The sequence below is a fragment of the Anas acuta genome, chromosome 33 (genome assembly GCF_963932015.1).
Source record: "Anas acuta chromosome 33, bAnaAcu1.1, whole genome shotgun sequence".
Taxonomy (NCBI): domain Eukaryota; kingdom Metazoa; phylum Chordata; class Aves; order Anseriformes; family Anatidae; genus Anas; species Anas acuta.
Genome location: NC_089011.1, coordinates 144,875 through 162,021, shown reverse-complemented (window position 1 = coordinate 162,021; position 17,147 = coordinate 144,875). Strand labels below are relative to the sequence as shown.

The 17,147-nt window shown below is 56.1% G+C and overlaps 4 long non-coding RNA genes and 1 gene segment (V, D, J or C); 2 read left to right on the top strand and 3 right to left on the bottom strand.

Annotated features, from left to right (window-relative positions):
* Window positions 1-6,158: 6,158 nt before the first annotated feature.
* LOC137846539 (Ig mu chain C region-like) lies at window positions 6,159-16,979 on the bottom strand. The segment is given in 5 exon segments: window positions 6,159-6,611; window positions 7,458-7,787; window positions 10,314-10,649; window positions 12,591-12,875; window positions 16,718-16,979. Coding segments are annotated over 5 exon segments (1,533 nt in total).
* LOC137846552 (uncharacterized) lies at window positions 9,451-10,319 on the bottom strand. Of its 6 annotated transcripts, none has more exons than XR_011090520.1 (3): window positions 10,106-10,307; window positions 9,956-10,069; window positions 9,451-9,919 (listed from the first exon to the last, which is right to left on the bottom strand). It is a non-coding gene; the product is annotated as an uncharacterized lncRNA (long non-coding RNA). The 6 variants fall into 6 exon arrangements; XR_011090516.1 differs by having other exon boundaries at window positions 9,451-9,992; window positions 10,030-10,069; XR_011090517.1 differs by having other exon boundaries at window positions 9,451-10,069; window positions 10,180-10,319.
* Window positions 10,044-10,539, top strand: LOC137846560 (uncharacterized). Its single transcript, XR_011090544.1, has 2 exons — window positions 10,044-10,169; window positions 10,244-10,539. It is a non-coding gene; the product is annotated as an uncharacterized lncRNA (long non-coding RNA).
* Window positions 11,849-12,550, top strand: LOC137846559 (uncharacterized). 2 transcript variants are annotated; one of them, XR_011090543.1, is made up of 3 exons: window positions 11,849-11,926; window positions 12,080-12,166; window positions 12,320-12,550. It is a non-coding gene; the product is annotated as an uncharacterized lncRNA (long non-coding RNA). The 2 variants fall into 2 exon arrangements; XR_011090542.1 differs by lacking the exon at window positions 11,849-11,926 and having other exon boundaries at window positions 12,069-12,166.
* LOC137846556 (uncharacterized) lies at window positions 13,315-15,332 on the bottom strand. Of its 2 annotated transcripts, none has more exons than XR_011090534.1 (3): window positions 14,356-15,332; window positions 13,464-14,319; window positions 13,315-13,427 (listed from the first exon to the last, which is right to left on the bottom strand). It is a non-coding gene; the product is annotated as an uncharacterized lncRNA (long non-coding RNA). The 2 variants fall into 2 exon arrangements; XR_011090533.1 differs by having other exon boundaries at window positions 13,464-14,903; window positions 15,057-15,134.
* Window positions 16,980-17,147: the final 168 nt, after the last annotated feature.

The window sequence follows — 17,147 nt, the reverse complement described above, 5'->3', positions numbered from 1 at the left end:
GTTTTCGGTGGCGGGGGAGGTGTTTTGGGGAAAAAAAGAGGGCAAACAGGGCATTTTGCATCCACCAAGAAATTGGGTTTCAAGCTGGTTTGTATTTTTAATTCCTATAAATGTGATTAAAAATGAAGAATATGGTGGCTTTTGCCAAAAAATATATATTTTTTACCATAAAATGCTTTTTTTTTGGCTACAAATTTTTTTTTTTCCATAAAATGCCCTTTTTGTCATAAAATTACCTTTTTTCCATATACGGATTCTTTTGTCCTAAAATCTTCATTCGTTATGCCATAAAATAGTATTTTTTTTTCCATAAAAATGACTTATTTTGGGAAAAAAATGACTATTTTTGCTGTAAAATGGCATTTTTTTATCATAGAATCGTGGGTTTTGTCTTTTTTAATCATTTTTTTCCCATAAAATATTTTTCCATATAACATTTTTTTTGCTATAAAATGTTTCTATATTTTTGCCATAAAAAAAAAAAGTTTATTTGCCATAAATTGGTGTTTTTCACCATAAAACATTTCACGTTACCATAAAATGATTTTTCTTCTATAAGAAGTACTTTTTGGACATAAAATGCATTTTTTTTATTCCCCTAAAAACGTGCGTTTCTGAGGTGAAAGGGAAGATTCCGGGGATAAAATGCAAGAAAATACCCAAAGTTTTGGGGTTAACGAGGAAAAAAAAAATAGCGATTTTTACAAATTTAGCCATATCTTTTGCAACTGGTAGAAAACGGTGAAAAAATGAGGAGCAAAGAGAGAGATTTTTAGGCCACATTTGGCCTAAAAATTGAGGCGGTCGTGCAGACGCGGTGGGGGTTGGATTTGGGCGGTTTGCACTAAATTTGGAGATTTTAGGGGGAAAAGCACCAAACAGGTGGTGCTATGGGTAGACCTGGCAGCCAGATTTTTTCTATGGGTAGACCTGGCGGCCGGTTTGTTATGGGGCGATCCCTGCCCCATAGGGGACTCCTGCCCCATAGCGACCCCCTGCCCCATAGCGACCTCCTGCCCCATAGCTTCCCCCCCTGCCCCACGGCCCTTTGTGCCCCATATTTTGCCCTACTGCGCCCCATTGTGCCCCACAGAGCACCCCATAGCGCCCCATAGCACCCCATAGCGCCCCATAGTGCCCCACAGCACCCCATAGTGCCCCATTGCACCCCATTACACCCCACTGTGCCCCATAGTGCCCCTTTGTGCCCTATAGCACCCCTCTTCACCCCATAGCGCCCCACTGCACCCCACTGTGCCCTATTGCACCCCTTTAAACCCCACTGTGCCCCATAGCACCCCATATTGCCCTATAGCGCCTCACAGCGCCCCATAGCACCCCATTGTGCCCTATAGCACCCCTCTGCACCCCATAGTGCCCCATTACACCCCACTGTGCCCCATAGAGTCCCACTGCACCTCTTTGTGCCCCATATTGTGCCCCACAGCACCCCATAGTGCCCCATAGTGCCCTATTGCACCCCACAACACCCCATAGCGCCCCACAGCACCCCATAGTACCCCATTGCACCCCTTTAAACCCCACTGTGCCCCATTGCACCCCATAGCGCCCTATAGCGCCTCACAGCGCCCCATAGCACCCCACATCACCCCACAGCACCCCATAGTGCTCCATTACACCCCACTGTACCCCATACTGTGCCCCATAGTGCCCCATTGTGCCCTATAGCGCCCCACAGTGCCCCATAGCGCCCCACCTAACCCCATAGCACCCCATAGTGCCCTATAGCACCCCTCTGCACCCCACATCACCCCATAGCACCCCATAGCACCCCATAGCACCCCTCTGCACCCCATATTTCCCCATTCCACCCCATAGCGCCCCATAGTGCCCCATAGTGCCCTATAGCACCCCACATCACCCCATAGCACCCCACAACACCCCATAACACCCCACACCACCCCACACCCCCCCCGACCCCCACCCCAATCACGAATCGCGGATCCATCCCCTCTCCCGTCCTCCCCCCGCCGCCTTCTTTTGCTTTGCCGTTTTGGGGCCAAAAGCGGCCGTTTTGGGGCCGCTCACGCCGCCTCCTTCAGGACGTTGCGGTAGGGGCCGCCGGCGCTCTTCAGCTGCAGGACGGTGGAGAAGAGCCACTTGACCTGGGGGGGGGGACAAAAAGGGGACACCGGGGGGGTCACGGCCGCCCCATAGCGGCCGCCCCATAGCGGCCGCCCCATAGCGGCCACCCCATAGCGGCTGCCCCATAGCGGTGTTTTTGGGGTGGGGGACGTGGTTATGGAAGCCCACCTTGAAGAAGGTGATGGTGGCTTGACCTGGGGGGGGGGACACAAAACGGGGACAAAAGGGGACAAAACGGGGACATCGGGGGGGTCACGGCCGCCCCATAGCGGTGTTGGGGGGGGACGTGGTTATGGAAGCCCACCTTGAAGAAGCTGATGGTGGAGGGGGACACGGGGACAAAACGGGGACAAAATGGGGACACCGGGGGGGTCACGGCCGCCCCATAGCGGTGTTTTTGGGGGGGGGACGTGGTTACGGAAGCCCACCTTGAAGAAGATGACGGTGGAGGGGGACATGGGGACAAAACGGGGACACCGGGGGGGTCACGGCTGCCCCATAGCAGCACTGGGGGGGGGGACGTGGTTACGGAAGCCCACCTTGAAGAAGGTGACGGTGGCTTGACCTGGGGGGGGGACACCAGGGGGGGGACGTGGTTATGGAAGCCCACCTTGAAGAAGGTGATGGTGGCTTGACCTGGGAGGGGGACACCGGGGGGGTCACGGCCACCCCATAGCGGCGTTGGGGGGGGGGGGGACGTGGTTACGGAAGCCCACCTTGAAGAAGGTGACGGTGGCGCTGTAGCAGACGCTGAGGAGGAAGAGGGTGATGAAGACGGCGATGGTGGCCCAGAGCCCGTCCAGTTCTTGGTCGCCGGCGTCCGGGCAGAGGGCGGTGGAGATGTCCAGCTCTGGTGGGATAGGGGGGGAGAAGAAGACACGATGGAGGTGGTGGGGTCACGGGGGGGTTGGGTCCCACCGTGTCTCCAGGGGGGATTGAGGGGTTGGGGTAGGGGTGGGGTTGGGTGGGTGGTCAAGCAGCCATCTTCTCGTACGTCCAACCATCTCCTCATCCAATCATCTCCTCATCCATCTTCTTGTCCATCCAACCTTCTTCTCATCCAACCAACCATCATCTTCTCGTCTACCCAACCAACTTCTCATCCATCTTCTCGTCCATCCAACCATCATCTCCTCATCCAACCATCTCCTCACCCAATCATCCATCTTCTCATCCATCCATCAATCTTCTCATCCAACCATCTCCTCATCCATCATCTCCTCATCCAACCATCATCTTCTCGTCCATCCAACCATCATCTTCTCCTCTTCCAACCATCATCTCATCCAACCATCTTCTCATCCATCCAACCATCATGTCCTCATCCAACCATCATCTTCTCATCCAATCATCCATCATCTTCATCCATCCAACCATCTTCTTGTCCATCCAACCATCATCTTCTCATCCATCCATCCATCCATCATCTCATCCATCCAACCATCTCCTCATCCATCTCCTCATCCACCCACCCATCATCTTCTCATCCAACCATCATCTCCTCATCCAATCATCTAACCATCGTCTTGTCCATCCAACCATCATCTCCTCATCCAACCATCTCCTCATCCATCATCTCATCCATCCAACCATCATCTTGTCCATCCAACCATCATCTTGTCCATCCAACCATCTTCCCATCCAACCATCATCTTCTCATCCATCCAATTGTCCATCCATCCATCCATCATCTCATCCATCCAACCATCATCTTGTCCAATCATCCATCAACTTGTCCAATCAACCATCTTCTCATCATCCAACCATCATCTTCTCATCCATCCAACCATCTCCTCATCCAACCAACCATCTTCTTGTCCGTCCAACCATCTCCTCATCCATCTCCTCATCCATCCAACCAACTTCTCATCCAACCATCATCTTCTCATCCATCCACCCATCATCTCATCCGACCATCTTCTCATCCATCCAACCATCATCTTCTCGTCCAATCATCATCTTCTCCTCATCCAACCATCTTCTCCTCCATCCAACCATCATCTCATCATTCATCCATCATCTCCTCATCCATTCAACCATCATCTTCTCATCCATCCATCCATCTCCTCATCCAATCATCCATCATCTCGTCCAACCATCTTCTCATCCATCCAACCATCATCTTCTCCTCATCCAACCATCATCTCATCCAACCAACCATCAATCTCATCCATCCAACCATCATCTCGTCCAATCATCCGTCTTCTCATCCATCCTCTCATCCATCCAACCATGTTCTCATCCATCTCATCCATCCACCCACCATCTCCTCATCCAACCACCCAGATCTTCCAAACCACCTCCAGAACCTCTCCATCCACCACCTCCTCACCCATCCGTCCACCACAGCCTCCACCCAACCCAACCATGAGTCCACCAACCCTTGTGGCATCTCCACCGACATCCAAAAGTCCATCCGACCAACTGTCCATCCCACCCGATTGTCCATCTGTCCTCCTCAAGAGCTTCCATCCATCATCTTCTCATCCATCCACCATCTCCTCATCTGTCCATCATCTTCTCATCCACCCATCATCTCCTCATCCATCCATCCAACCACTCCCAGATGTCCCCAAACATCTCCAGAACATCTCCACCCATCCATCCATCCATCTGACCCATCTTCTAACCATCCAGCCGACCAATCGGTCTGATCTGATCTGGCCAATGAGAAGATGATGGATGGATGAGAAGAAGATGGGTGAGAAGGTGGATGTCCCACCTCGACCAACCAGCCACCCAAGGATCATGGCTGGTGTCTCTCCATCCATCCAAACATCTTCTCATCCATCCAACCACCCAACCACCCATCCATCCATTTTCTCATCCAACCATCTTCTCATCCATCCATCCATCCATCCAACCATCAAGTTTGGTGTCCCTCCTTCCATCCAACCATCCACCCATCTTCTCATCCATCAAGCCTGGTGTCTCTCCAACCAACCACCCATCTTCTCATCCACCCATCCATCCAACCAACCATCCATCTTCTCCTCCATCTCCATCCATCCATCAACCCATCCAACCATCAACCATCCACCCATCTTCTCATCCATCAAGCCTGGTGTCTCTCCAACCAAACATCCATCTTCTCATCCAACCAATCTCTCATCCAACCATCCAACCATCTTCTCCTCCATCTTCTCCTCCAACCATCCGTCTTCTCATCCATCTCCATCCATCCATCAACCCATCCAACCATCCACCCATCCATCTTCTCCTCCATCTTCTCCTCCATCCATCCATCCACCCATCCATCCATCTTCTCCTCCATCCATCCATCTTCTCATCCATCCATCCACCCACCCATCCAACCAACCATCCATCTTCTCCTCCATCTCCATCCATCCATCAACCCATCCAACCAACCATCCACCCATCTTCTCATCCATCTTCTCATCCACCCACCCATCCATCCATCTTCTCATCTAACCATCTTCTCCTCCATCTTCTCCTCCATCCATCCAACTATTTTCTCCTCTATCTTCTCATCCATCCATTCATCCAACCATCCATCAAGCCTGGTGTCTCTCCATCCAACCATCCATCCATCCAACCATCTTCTCCTCCAACCATCCATCCATCCATCCATCTTCTCATCCAACCATCTTCTCCTCCATCTTCTCATCCATCCATTCATCCAACCATCCATCAAGCCTGGTGTCTCTCCAAACAAACATCCATCTTCTCCTCCAACCAACTTCTCATCCAACCATCCATTTTCTCATCCATCCATCCATCCAACCATCCATCCAACCATCTTCTCCTCCATCTTCTCCTCCATCCATCCATCCAGCCAGCCTGGTGTCTCTCCATCCAACCACCCATCTTCTCCTCCAACCATCCATCCATCCATCCATCCATCCATCCATCCATCCATCCATCCATCCATCCATCCATCCATCCATCCATCCATCTTCTCCTCCATCTTCTCCTCCATCTTCTCATCCATCCATCCATCCACCCACCCATCCTCCACCCCAACCCCTTCCCCAGCGTGTCCCCCCCTTGTGGAGACCCCCCAAAGACACCACTCCTTGGAGACCAGGCGGTGCGAGACGAGGCCGGTGGGCTTTATTAGAAGACCAGGAGAACTTCGGGCCACAGAAAGTTATTTACAAACAAAAAAAAAAGAAGCGGAGGGGGTGGAGGGATTTTGGGGCGAAAACCCTATTTACCGGGGGTCTTCTGGAGAGGCCGTTGGGTGAACCTCATGGGCAACCCTTCGTGGACCACCATGCAGGCGTAGGACACGCCGCCCTGCCAGCTGGCCTTGGGGACGGTCATCTTGCTGTAGAGGAAGAAGGTCCCGTCCCCGTTGGGCTCCTTGAGGGGTGGGGTGGTGACGAATTCGGCGGCGGGGACGCTGTTGTGGTTCCTCAACCACTGGACCTCCACGTGCTCGGGCTGGAAGCCCCTCACCAGGCAGGTGAGGGTGACCTCGGCCAGGGAGAGCTCCTCGGCGTGGGGTGGGAAGGTGAAGATGTAGGGGGCGGTGACCTTGCCTGGAAAGGAGGTGGGGGGGTTAACCGAAATCGGGGGGTTTGGGGGTGGGTTTTGGGGGCGGGGTTGGTGGTGGGGTGGGAAATGACGTGGTGGGACCCCAAATTGCGTGGTGGTGGGACTCCATTCCACATGGTAGGACTCCAACCCCACGTGGTGGGACCTCAAATTACGTGGTGGGACCCCAAATTATGTGGTGGGACACCAAATTATGTGGAGGAACACCAAATTATGTGGAGGAACGCCAAATTACGTGGTGGGACCCCAAATTACGTGGTGGTGGGACTCCATTCCACATGGTAGGACTCCAACCCCGCGTGGTGGGACCCCAAACTACGTGGTGGGACCCCAAACTAGGTGGTGGGTCACCAAATTATGTGGTGGGACCCCAAATTACGTGGTGGGTTGCCAAATTACGTGGTGGGACCCCAAATTACGTGGTGGTGGGACTCCATTCCACATGGTAGGACTCCAACCCCACGTGGTGGGACCCCAAACTAGGTGGTGGGCCCCCAAATTACGTGGTGGTGGGACTCCATTCCACATGGTAGGACTCCAACCCCTCGTGGTGGGACCCCAAACTAGGTGGTGGGACCCCAAATTAAATGGTGGGACACCAAATTATGTGGTGGGACACCAGCCTACGTGGTGGTGGGACTCCATTCCACATGGTAGGACTCCAACCCCACGTGGTGGGACCCCAAACTAGGTGGTGGGACCCCAAATTATGTGGAGGAACGCCAAATTACGTGGTGGGACCCCAACCTTACATGGTAGGACCCCAACCCTACGTGGTGGGACCCCACCCCAGGTGGTGGGCCCCCGTCCCCACGTGGTGGGCCACCAACCTGCGTGCTTGGCGATGCTCTTGCCGAGGGGCTCGGGGAGGTCCTCGTGCTGCACGGTGCAGGTGAAGCGCTCGCCGGCCAACCAGTCCTGGGTGGAGATGGCCAAGGAGCTGCTGGCCGTGAAGGTGCCGTTGAAGTGCTCGGTGAGGACCATGGGGTCGGGCCGGAGGGCGCCGCTCTTCTCGCGGGTCCAGGAGATGCTCAAGCTGGCGTCGCTGGGCAGGTTGACCACCAAGCAGTGGACCTTGGCGTCCTGGCGGATGTAGAGGCTACCGGGGCTTGGTGGGACCACGAAGATCTGGATGGGGCTGCAGCTCTGGGCGCCGGAGCCTGAGGGGTGGGAGGAGGACGTTGGAGGTGGCCACCAAAACCTCCTGGGGGCTGGTGGCCACGTTGGGGGGGGTTGGGGTGGGGTGGGAAGGCGGCGAGGAGAAGCGTGGTCAGGCTTGGGACCTTCTAGAATGGGCCGACGCACCACGGTCCTACAAGCTTCTGGGTGTTCTAGAAGGTTCTACAGCCTTTTAGATGTTCTAGAAGGTCCTACAAGCTTCTAGATCTTCTAGAAGGTTCTACAGCCTTCTAGATGCTCCATCACACCACGGTCCTACAACCTTCTAGAACATTCTAGCCCACCATGGTCTCGGGACCTTCTAGAATGGTCCATCACACCACGGTCCTACAAGCTTCTGGATGTTCTAGAAGGTCCTACAGCCTTCTAGATGCTCCATCACACCACGGTCCTACAACCTTCTAGAACATTCTGGCCCTCCATGGTCTTGGGACCTTCTAGAATGGTCCATCACACCACGGTCCTACAAGCTTCTGGGTGTTCTAGAAGGTTCTACAGCCTTCTAGAATGATCCATCACACCACGGTCCTACAAGCTTCTAGAACATTCTAGCCCACCATGGTCTTGGGACCTTCTAGAATGATCCATCACACCATGGTCCTACAAGCTTCTAGATGTTCTAGAAGGTTCTACAGCCTTCTCGATCTTCTAGAAGGTCCTACAGCCTTCTAGGTGATCCAACACACCGCGGTCCTACAACCTTCTAGAACATTCTAGCCCTCCATGGTCTTGGGACCTTCTAGAATGGTCCATCACACCATGGTCCTACAACCTTCTAGACCTGGTGGAACCCATCATGGTCACGGAACCTTCTAGACCTGGTAGAACCCATCATGGTCATGGAACCTTCTAGACCTGGTAGGACCCATCACGGTCACAGAACCTTCTAGACCTGGTAGGACCCATCACGGTCACGGAACCTTCTAGACCTGGTAGGACCCATCACGGTCACGGAACCTTCTAGACCTGGTAGGACCCATCACGGTCACGGAACCTTCTAGACCTGGTAGGACCCATCACGGTCACGGAACCTTCTAGACCTGGTAGGACCCATCACGGTCACGGAACCTTCTAGACCTGGTAGGACCCATCACGGTCACGGAACCTTCTAGACCTGGTAGGACCCATCACGGTCACGGAACCTTCTAGACCTGGTAGGACCCATCACGGTCACGGAACCTTCTAGACCTGGTAGGACCCATCACGGTCACGGAACCTTCTAGACCTGGTAGGACCCATCATGGTCACGGAACCTTCTAGACCTGGTAGGACCCATCATGGTCACGGAACCTTCTAGACCTGGTGGAACCCATCATGGTCATGGAACCTTCTAGACCTGGTAGGACCAATCATGGTCATGGAACCTTCTAGACCTGGTGGAACCCATCATGGTCATCCAACCTTCTGCGCCGGTGCCACACACCGCAGCCACGTGATTCTGATTCTTTTTTATTTTTGTTGCTTTTCACCAAAATCTCCATTTTTTCCATTTTTTTCTTTTCCCACCGCTCCTCGGGGTTCCGGAGAGGTCCCAGGGCGACGGGCGGGTGGCCGACGTTGTCCTGAGGTCCAAGGAAGAGGTGGAGGGGGGGGGAGGAGGAGGACCTGCTGGGTTGTCCAACCCCCCCAAAAAATTTTTGGAGGGGGGGGGTCTCCAGGTCGGTGGTCATGGCCAGCAGGGGGGTCAGGAGGACAACAAAGGTGGTCAGACCTCTGGGGGGGGGGGAAAGAGGTGGAGATGTTCTCCGGTTCCTGGGCTGGAGGAACCCATCCTGGGGGTCCAACCTTCTAGGCTGGTAGGACCTGTCATGGTCATGGAACCTTCTAGACTGGTGGGACCCAACCAGGATCTGGAACCTTCTACTCCTGGTAGAACCCATCATGGTCATCCAACCTTCTACCTTCATGGAACCCAACCAGGTTCTGGAACCTTCTACCCCTGGAGGAACCCATCCTGGGGGTCCAACCTTCTAGGCTGGTAGGACCCGTCATGGTCATGGAACCTTCTAGACTGGTAGAACCCGACCAGGTTCTGGAACCTTCTACACCTGGTAGAACCCATCATGGTCATGGAACCTTCTAGGCCTGGTGGAACCCAACCAGGTTCTGGAACCTTCTAGACTGGTGGAACTCAACCAGGTTCTGGAACCTTCTACACCTGGTAGAACCTAACCAGGTTCTGGAACCTTCTACACCTGGTAGAACCCAACCAGGACCTGGAACCTTCTACCCCTGGTAGAACCCGTCATGGTCATCCAACCTTCTCCTACTCTAGTAGAACCCGACCAGGTTCTGGAACCTTCTACTCCTGGTAGAACCCATCATGGTCACGGAACCTTCTAGGCCTGGTGGAACCCAACCAGGTTCTGGAACCTTCTACTCCTGGTGGAACCCATCATGGTCATGGAACCTTCTAGGCCTGGTGGAACCCAACCAGAACCTGGCACCTTCTACCAAGTGGAACCCCCCCGAGATCCCACCACCTCCCCCACCCTCCTCCTCCTCACCTGGGCAGAAGCGGGCGTGGCCCTGGGCCGTGACGCCGGTGGCCGGGTGCTTGACCTGGCAGGTGAAGGCCTTGCCCGCCTTCCAGTCTTCTCGCGACACGTTGGTCTGGCTGGTGGCCATGTAGGTTTTGGAGCGGGCGTCGCGCTGCGGGGGGGTCATGGTGGCCTCCAGGTGGCCCGGGGCGCCGTCCACTAGCCACTCCACCTCCACGGGGGGCGGCGAGAAGCCGGTGATGCGGCAGAGGAGCTCCACCGAGTCGTCGCCCAAGGTGGAGCAGACGGAGCTGTGGAGGACCTGGACCTCGGGGGGGGTTGGGACACCTCCGGCGACGCAACCTGGGGGACGGGGAGGGGGGAGATGTGAGGTGTTATGGGGTCTCCAGGGGGGCTTCTGAAGATCTGGGGGGCTTCTGGAGGTCCCGCCCCATGGGGTGGGTTGTAGGGTGTGGTGGGGACGTAATATGGGCCAAGGAACCCCAAATTTTGGAGGTTTTATGGGGTTTGGAGGGGGTTTTGGTTTTTTTCTGGAGGTCCCGCCCCATGGGGTTAGTTGTAGGGTGTGGTGGGTACGTAATATGGGTCAAGGAACCTCAAATCTTGGAGGTTTTATGGGTTCTCGAGGGGGTCTTCTGAAGGTCTGGGGGGCTTCTGGAGGTCCCGCCCCATGGGGTGGGTTGTAGGGTGTGGTGGGGACGTAATATGGGTCAAGGAACCTTGAGGACACCTCAAATTTTGGAGGTGTTATGGGGTCTCGAGGGGGTCTTCTGAAGATCTGGGGGTCTTCTGGAGGTCCCGCCCCATGGGGTGGGTTGTAGGGTGTGGTGGGGACGTAATATGGGTCAAGGAACCTTGAGGACACCTCAAATTTTGGAGGTGTTATGGGGTCTCGAGGGGGTCTTCTGAAGGTCTGGGGGGCTTCTGGAGGCCCCGGCCAACTGAGGGTCTTGTGGGGTGTGGTGGGGACGTAATATGGGTCAAGGAACCCCAAATCTTGGAGGTTTTATGGGGTTTGGAGGGGGTTTTGGGGGTCTTCTGGAGGTCCCGTCCAACCGAGGGTCTTGTGGGGTGTGGTGGGGACGAAATATGGGCCAAGGAACCTCAAATCTTGGAGGTTTTATGGGGTCTCGAGGTGGTCTTCTGAAGGTCTGGGGGGCTTCTGGAGGTCCTGCCCCATGGGGTGGGTTGTAGGGTGTGGTGGGGACGTAATATGGCTCAAGGAACCTTGGGAACACCCCAAAACTTGGAGGTTTTATGGGGTTCGGAGGGGGTTTTTGGGGTCTTCTGGAGGTCCCGCCCCATGGGGTGACTTATGGGGTGAGGTGGGGACCCGGTGACACCTCGGCCAATGGTAGGGGAGGGGGCGGTCCCCAAACGGGCCCTCCCACCCCAAATGCACCAATTGTGGGGCGACGGGTGGTCCCCGCGTGGTCCAATGGGGGCAGGGGGAAGGTCCCGTCCCACCCCACAAGCTATGGGGTGAGGGGAGGAGCTTCAGGGACCTCCCACCCCATTGGACGACTTATGGGGTCGGGGTGGGGACCTGAAGGTAGTTATGGGGTCTTGGGGACCTCCCACCCCATATAACCACTTATGGGGCCTGGTGGGACCTGAAGGTAGTTATGGGGCTGGTGGACCTCAAGATGTTCTCAAGAACCTCCAACTGTATTAAACAACTTATGGGGTCTGGTGAGAACCTGGAGGTAGTTATGGGGTCTTGGGGTCCTCCCACCCCATATAACCACTTATGGGGCTGGTGGGACCTGAAGGTGGTTATGGGGCTGGTGGACCTCAAGATGTTCTCGAGAACCTCCAACCCTATTAAGTGACTTATGGGGTCTGGTGGGGACCTGAAGGTAGTTATGGGGTCTCGGGGACCTCCCACCCCATATAACCACTTATGGGGCTGGTGGGACCTGAAGGTGGTTATGGGGCTTGGTGGACCTCAAGATGTTCTTGAGGACCTCCTGCCCTATTAGACCACTTATGGGGCCTGGTGGGACCTGAAGGTAGTTATGGGGTCTTGGGGTCCTCCCACCCCATATAACCACTTATGGGGCCTGGTGGGACCTGAAGGTAGTTATGGGGCTGGTGGACCTCAAGATGTTCTCAAGAACCTCCAACCCTATTAAGTGACTTATGGGGTCTGGTGAGAAACTAAAGGTAGTTATGGGGTTTTGAGGACTTCCCGCCCCACATAACCCCATATCCGCCCCCCAACCCCCTTAATACCCCAAAAACACCCCCAAACCCCCAATTTTGGTCCATCACCTCCCCTACCTTCCACCGTCTGGCTCAGGCTGGTCCTGGTGGCCTGGTGATTGACGCTGCAGGTGAAGGAGTCCCCGGCGCCCGCGTGGGGCGGGCGGAGGAAGCTGGCGCGCTTGTGGGGCCCGACGCCGTGGGTCTCGGGGACGGTGACCGAGGTGGCCCCGCTGGCCCCGGGCCAGGAGAAGGTGACGGGACCGGGGATGTAACCGGTGGCCAAGCAGCCCACGACCGGCTGCTGCTGGGTGGAGCCGCAGCAGGAGGAGATGGGGAAGACGGCGGGCGCCGTGGGGCTGCCTGTGGGGCAGGGAGAGGGGGTGGGGTGAGGTGTGGGGCAGAGAAAGTGTGGGGTGATGTGGGGTGGGTGTGGGGCAGGAGGGGTGTGGGGTGGGGTGTGGGGTGGGGTTGTGGGGTGGGTGTGGGGTGAGGAGGTTGTGGGGTGGGTGTGGGGTGATGTGGGGTGAGGAGGTGGGGATGTAGAGAGCTCCTGCCCCACAGATCTGCCTGCCCCACATGACTCTGCCCCACAAGTATTCCTGCCCCACATATCTCCAGCCCCACATGTCTCTGCCCCACATCTATCTCCAGACCCACATGTCTCTGCCCTACATATCTCCAGACCCACATGTCTCTGCCCCACATATCTCCAGCCCCACATGTCTCTGCCCCACATCTATCTCCAACCCCACAACTGTCTCTGCCCCACATCTATCTCCAGCCCCACAGATCTCCCTGTCCCACATGTGTCTCTGCCCCACATCTATCTCCAGCCCCACACGTGTCTCTGCCCCACAACTACCTCCAGCCCCACAGATCTCCCTGTCCCACATGTGTCTCTGCCCCACATATCTCCAGCCCCACATCTATCTCCAGCCCCACAACTACCTCCTGCCCCACAAGTATTCCTGCCCCACACGTGTCTCCTGACCCATAACTGTCTCTGCCCCACAACTACTTCCAGACCCACAAGTATTCCTGCCCCACATCTATCTCCAGCCTTTCAGTTGTCTCTGCCCCACATCTATCTCCAGCCCCACAACTGTCTCTGCCCCACATCTATCTCCAGCCCCACAGATCTCCCTGTCCCACATGTGTCTCTGCCCCACGTATCTCCGGCCCCACAAGTATTCCTGCCCCACATCTATCTCCAGCCCCACAACTGTCTCTGCCCCACATCTATCTCCAGCCCCACAACTGTCTCTGCCCCACATATCTCCGGCCCCACATGTGTCTCTGCCCCACATATCTCCAACCCCACAACTGTCTCTGCCCCACATCTATCTCCAGCCCCACACGTGTCTCTGCCCCACAACTACCTCCAGCCCCACAGATCTCCCTGTCCCACATGTGTCTCTGCCCCACATATCTCCAGCCCCATAGAGCTCCCTGCCCCACATCTGTCTCCAGCCCCATAACTGTCTCTGCCCCACATATCTCCAGCCCCACAACTGTCTCTGCCCCACATCTATCTCCAGCCCCACACGTGTCTCTGCCCCACAACTATCTCCAGCCCCACAACTGTCTCTGCCCCACATATCTCCAGCCCCACAAGTATTCCTGCCCCACATCTATCTCCAGCCCCACAACTGTCTCTGCCCCACATATCTCCAGCCCCACAAGTATTCCTGCCCCACATCTATCTCCAGCCCCTCAGTTGTCTCTGCCCCACAACTACCTCCAGACCCACAGATGTCTCTGCCCCACATCTATCTCCAGACCCACAGATGTCTCTGCCCCACAACTACCTCCAGACCCACAACTATCTCTGCCCCACAACTACCTCAGGACCCACAGATCTCCCTTCTCCACATTCATCTCCAGCCCCACATGTTCCAGCCCCACAACTGTCTCTGCCCCACATATCTCCGGCCCCACAAGTATTCCTGCCCTACATCTACCTCCAGACCCACAGATATGTCTGCCCCACACCTGTCTGTGCCCCACATGTATCTCCAGACCCACATCTGTCCCACATAGCTCCAGCCCCACAAGTATTCTTGCCCCACACTTACCTCCAGACCCACAGATCTTCAGCCCCACAACTGCCTCTATCCCACATCTACCTCCAGCCCCACATCTGTCTCTGCCCCACATCTATCTCCAGCCCCCCAGATCTCCCTGCCCCACATCTATGTCCAGCCCCACATCTATCCCCCCTGCCCCATAGCGATCTGCCCCACAAGTGGTTCTAAGGACACGGAGAGATCTCCAGCCCCACATATCCAGCCCCACAGCTCTCCCCTGACCCACAACTAGCTTAGCCCCACAACTAGCTCAGCCCTACAGCTTTCCCCTGCCCCATAGATCTCCCTGACCCACAGCTAGCTCTGCCCCACAGCTTCCCCCTGCCCTATAGCTTTCCCTGCCCCACAGCTAGCTCAGACCCATAGCTCTCCTGACCCACAGCTCGCTCTACCCCACAGCTCTCCCTGCCCCATAGCTAGCTCAGCCCCACAGCTCTCCCTAGCAAACAGCTACCCCTGCCCCACAACTAGCTCTGCCCCATAGCTCTCTCCTGACCCACAGCTCTCCCTGCCCCATAGGTTCCCCATGCCCTATAGCTTTCCCTGCCCCACAGCTAGCTCTACCCCACAGCTCTCCCTGACCCACGGCTCCCCATAGCAAACAGCTACCCCTGCCCCACAACTAGCTCAGCCCCACAGCTCTCCCTGACCCATAGCTGGCTCTGCCCCATAGCTCTCCCTGCCCCACAGGTAGCTCAGACCCACAGCTCTCCCTGCCCCATAGCTAGCTCTGACCCACAGCTCTCCCTAGAAAACAGCTACCCCTGCCCCACAGCTCTCCCCTGCCCTATAGCTAGCTCTGACCCACAGCTCTCTCCTGCCCCATAGCTCCCCATAGCAAACAGCTACCCCTGCCCCACAGCTCCCCTGCCCCATAGCTAGCTCTGCCCCATAGCTGGCTCAGCCCCACAGCTTCCCCCTGCCCCATAGCTAGTTCTGACCCACAGCTAGCTGCACCCCACAGCTCTCCCTGACCCATAGCTCTCCCCTGCCCCACAGCTAGCTCTGCCCCATTGCTCTCCCTAACCCATAGCTCTCCCTGACCCATAGCTAGCTCTGCCCCACAGCTCCCCTGCCCCATAGCTTTCCCTGCCCCACAGCTCTCCCTAGCAAGCAGCTACCCCTGCCCCACAGCTAGCTCTACCCCACAGCTCCCCTGACCCATAGCTGGCTCTGCCCCATAGCTCTCCCTGCCCCACAGGTAGCTCAGACCCACAGCTCTCCCTGCCCCATAGCTAGCTCTGACCCACAGCTCTCCCTAGAAAACAGCTACCCCTGCCCCACAGCTCTCCCCTGCCCTATAGCTAGCTCTGACCCACAGCTCTCTCCTGCCCCATAGCTCCCCATAGCAAACAGCTACCCCTGCCCCACAGCTCCCCTGACCCACAGCTGGCTCTGCCCCATAGCTCTCCATAGCTCCCCCTGCCCCATAGCTAGCTCTGCCCCATAGCTGGCTCAGCCCCACAGCTTCCCCCTGCCCCATAGCTAGTTCTGACCCACAGCTAGCTCAGCCCCACAGCTCTCCCTGCCCCATAGCTCTCCCCTGCCCCACAGCTAGCTCTGCCCCATTGCTCTCCCTGCCCCATAGCTCTCCTTGACCCATAGCTAGCTCTGCCCCACAGCTCCCCTTGACCCACAGCTGGCCTCCTGCCCCATAGCTTTCCCTGCCCCACAGCTCTCCCTAGCAAGCAGCTACCCCTGCCCCACAACTAGCTCAGCCCCACAGCTCTCCCTGCCCCATAGCTAGCTCTGACCCACAGCTAGCTCAGACCCCCAGCTCTCCCTGCCCCATAGCTCCCCATAGCAAACAGCTACCCCTGCCCCACAGCTCCCCTGACCCACAGCTGGCTCTGCCCCATAGCTCTCCATAGCTACCCCTGCCCCATAGCTGGCTCAGCCCCACAGCTTCCCCCTGCCCCATAGCTAGTTCTGACCCACAGCTAGCTCAGCCCCACAGCTTTCCCTGACCCATAGCTCTCCCTGCCCCACAACTAGCTTAGCCCCACAGCTCTCTCCTGCCCCATAGCTAGCTCCTGCCCCATAGCTCTCCCCTACCCCACAGCTGGCTCCTGCCCCATAGCTCTCCCTGCCCCACAGATCCCCCCTGCCCCATACCCAGGCTCCCCCATTTCTTGGTCCGTGCTGGAGCTTTGGGCTCAGTTCTGGAGATTTTGGGTCCGGGGAAGATCCCCTGGGATCGCTCAGGAGTTTTTGGGTCCAAAAAGGAGATTTTTGGGTCCGTCTCAGAGTCCTTCCAATCCTGCTGGCATTTTGGGGTCCATCCTGGACGTTTTGGGACCGTGATAAGATTTTGGGTCCATAATGGAGATTTTTGGGTCCATAACGGAGATTTTGAGTCCATAATGGAGATTTTTGGAGCCCTTTGATCTTTTCTTGAGATTCTGGGATCAGATTGGAGATTTTGGGGTCCAAAATGGAGATTTTGGGTCCATTATGAAGATCAAGAGTCCATGACAAAGTTTTTGGGTCCATAACAGAGATTTTTGGGTCCATGCTGAAGCTTCTTGACCTTTGGTGGAGTTTT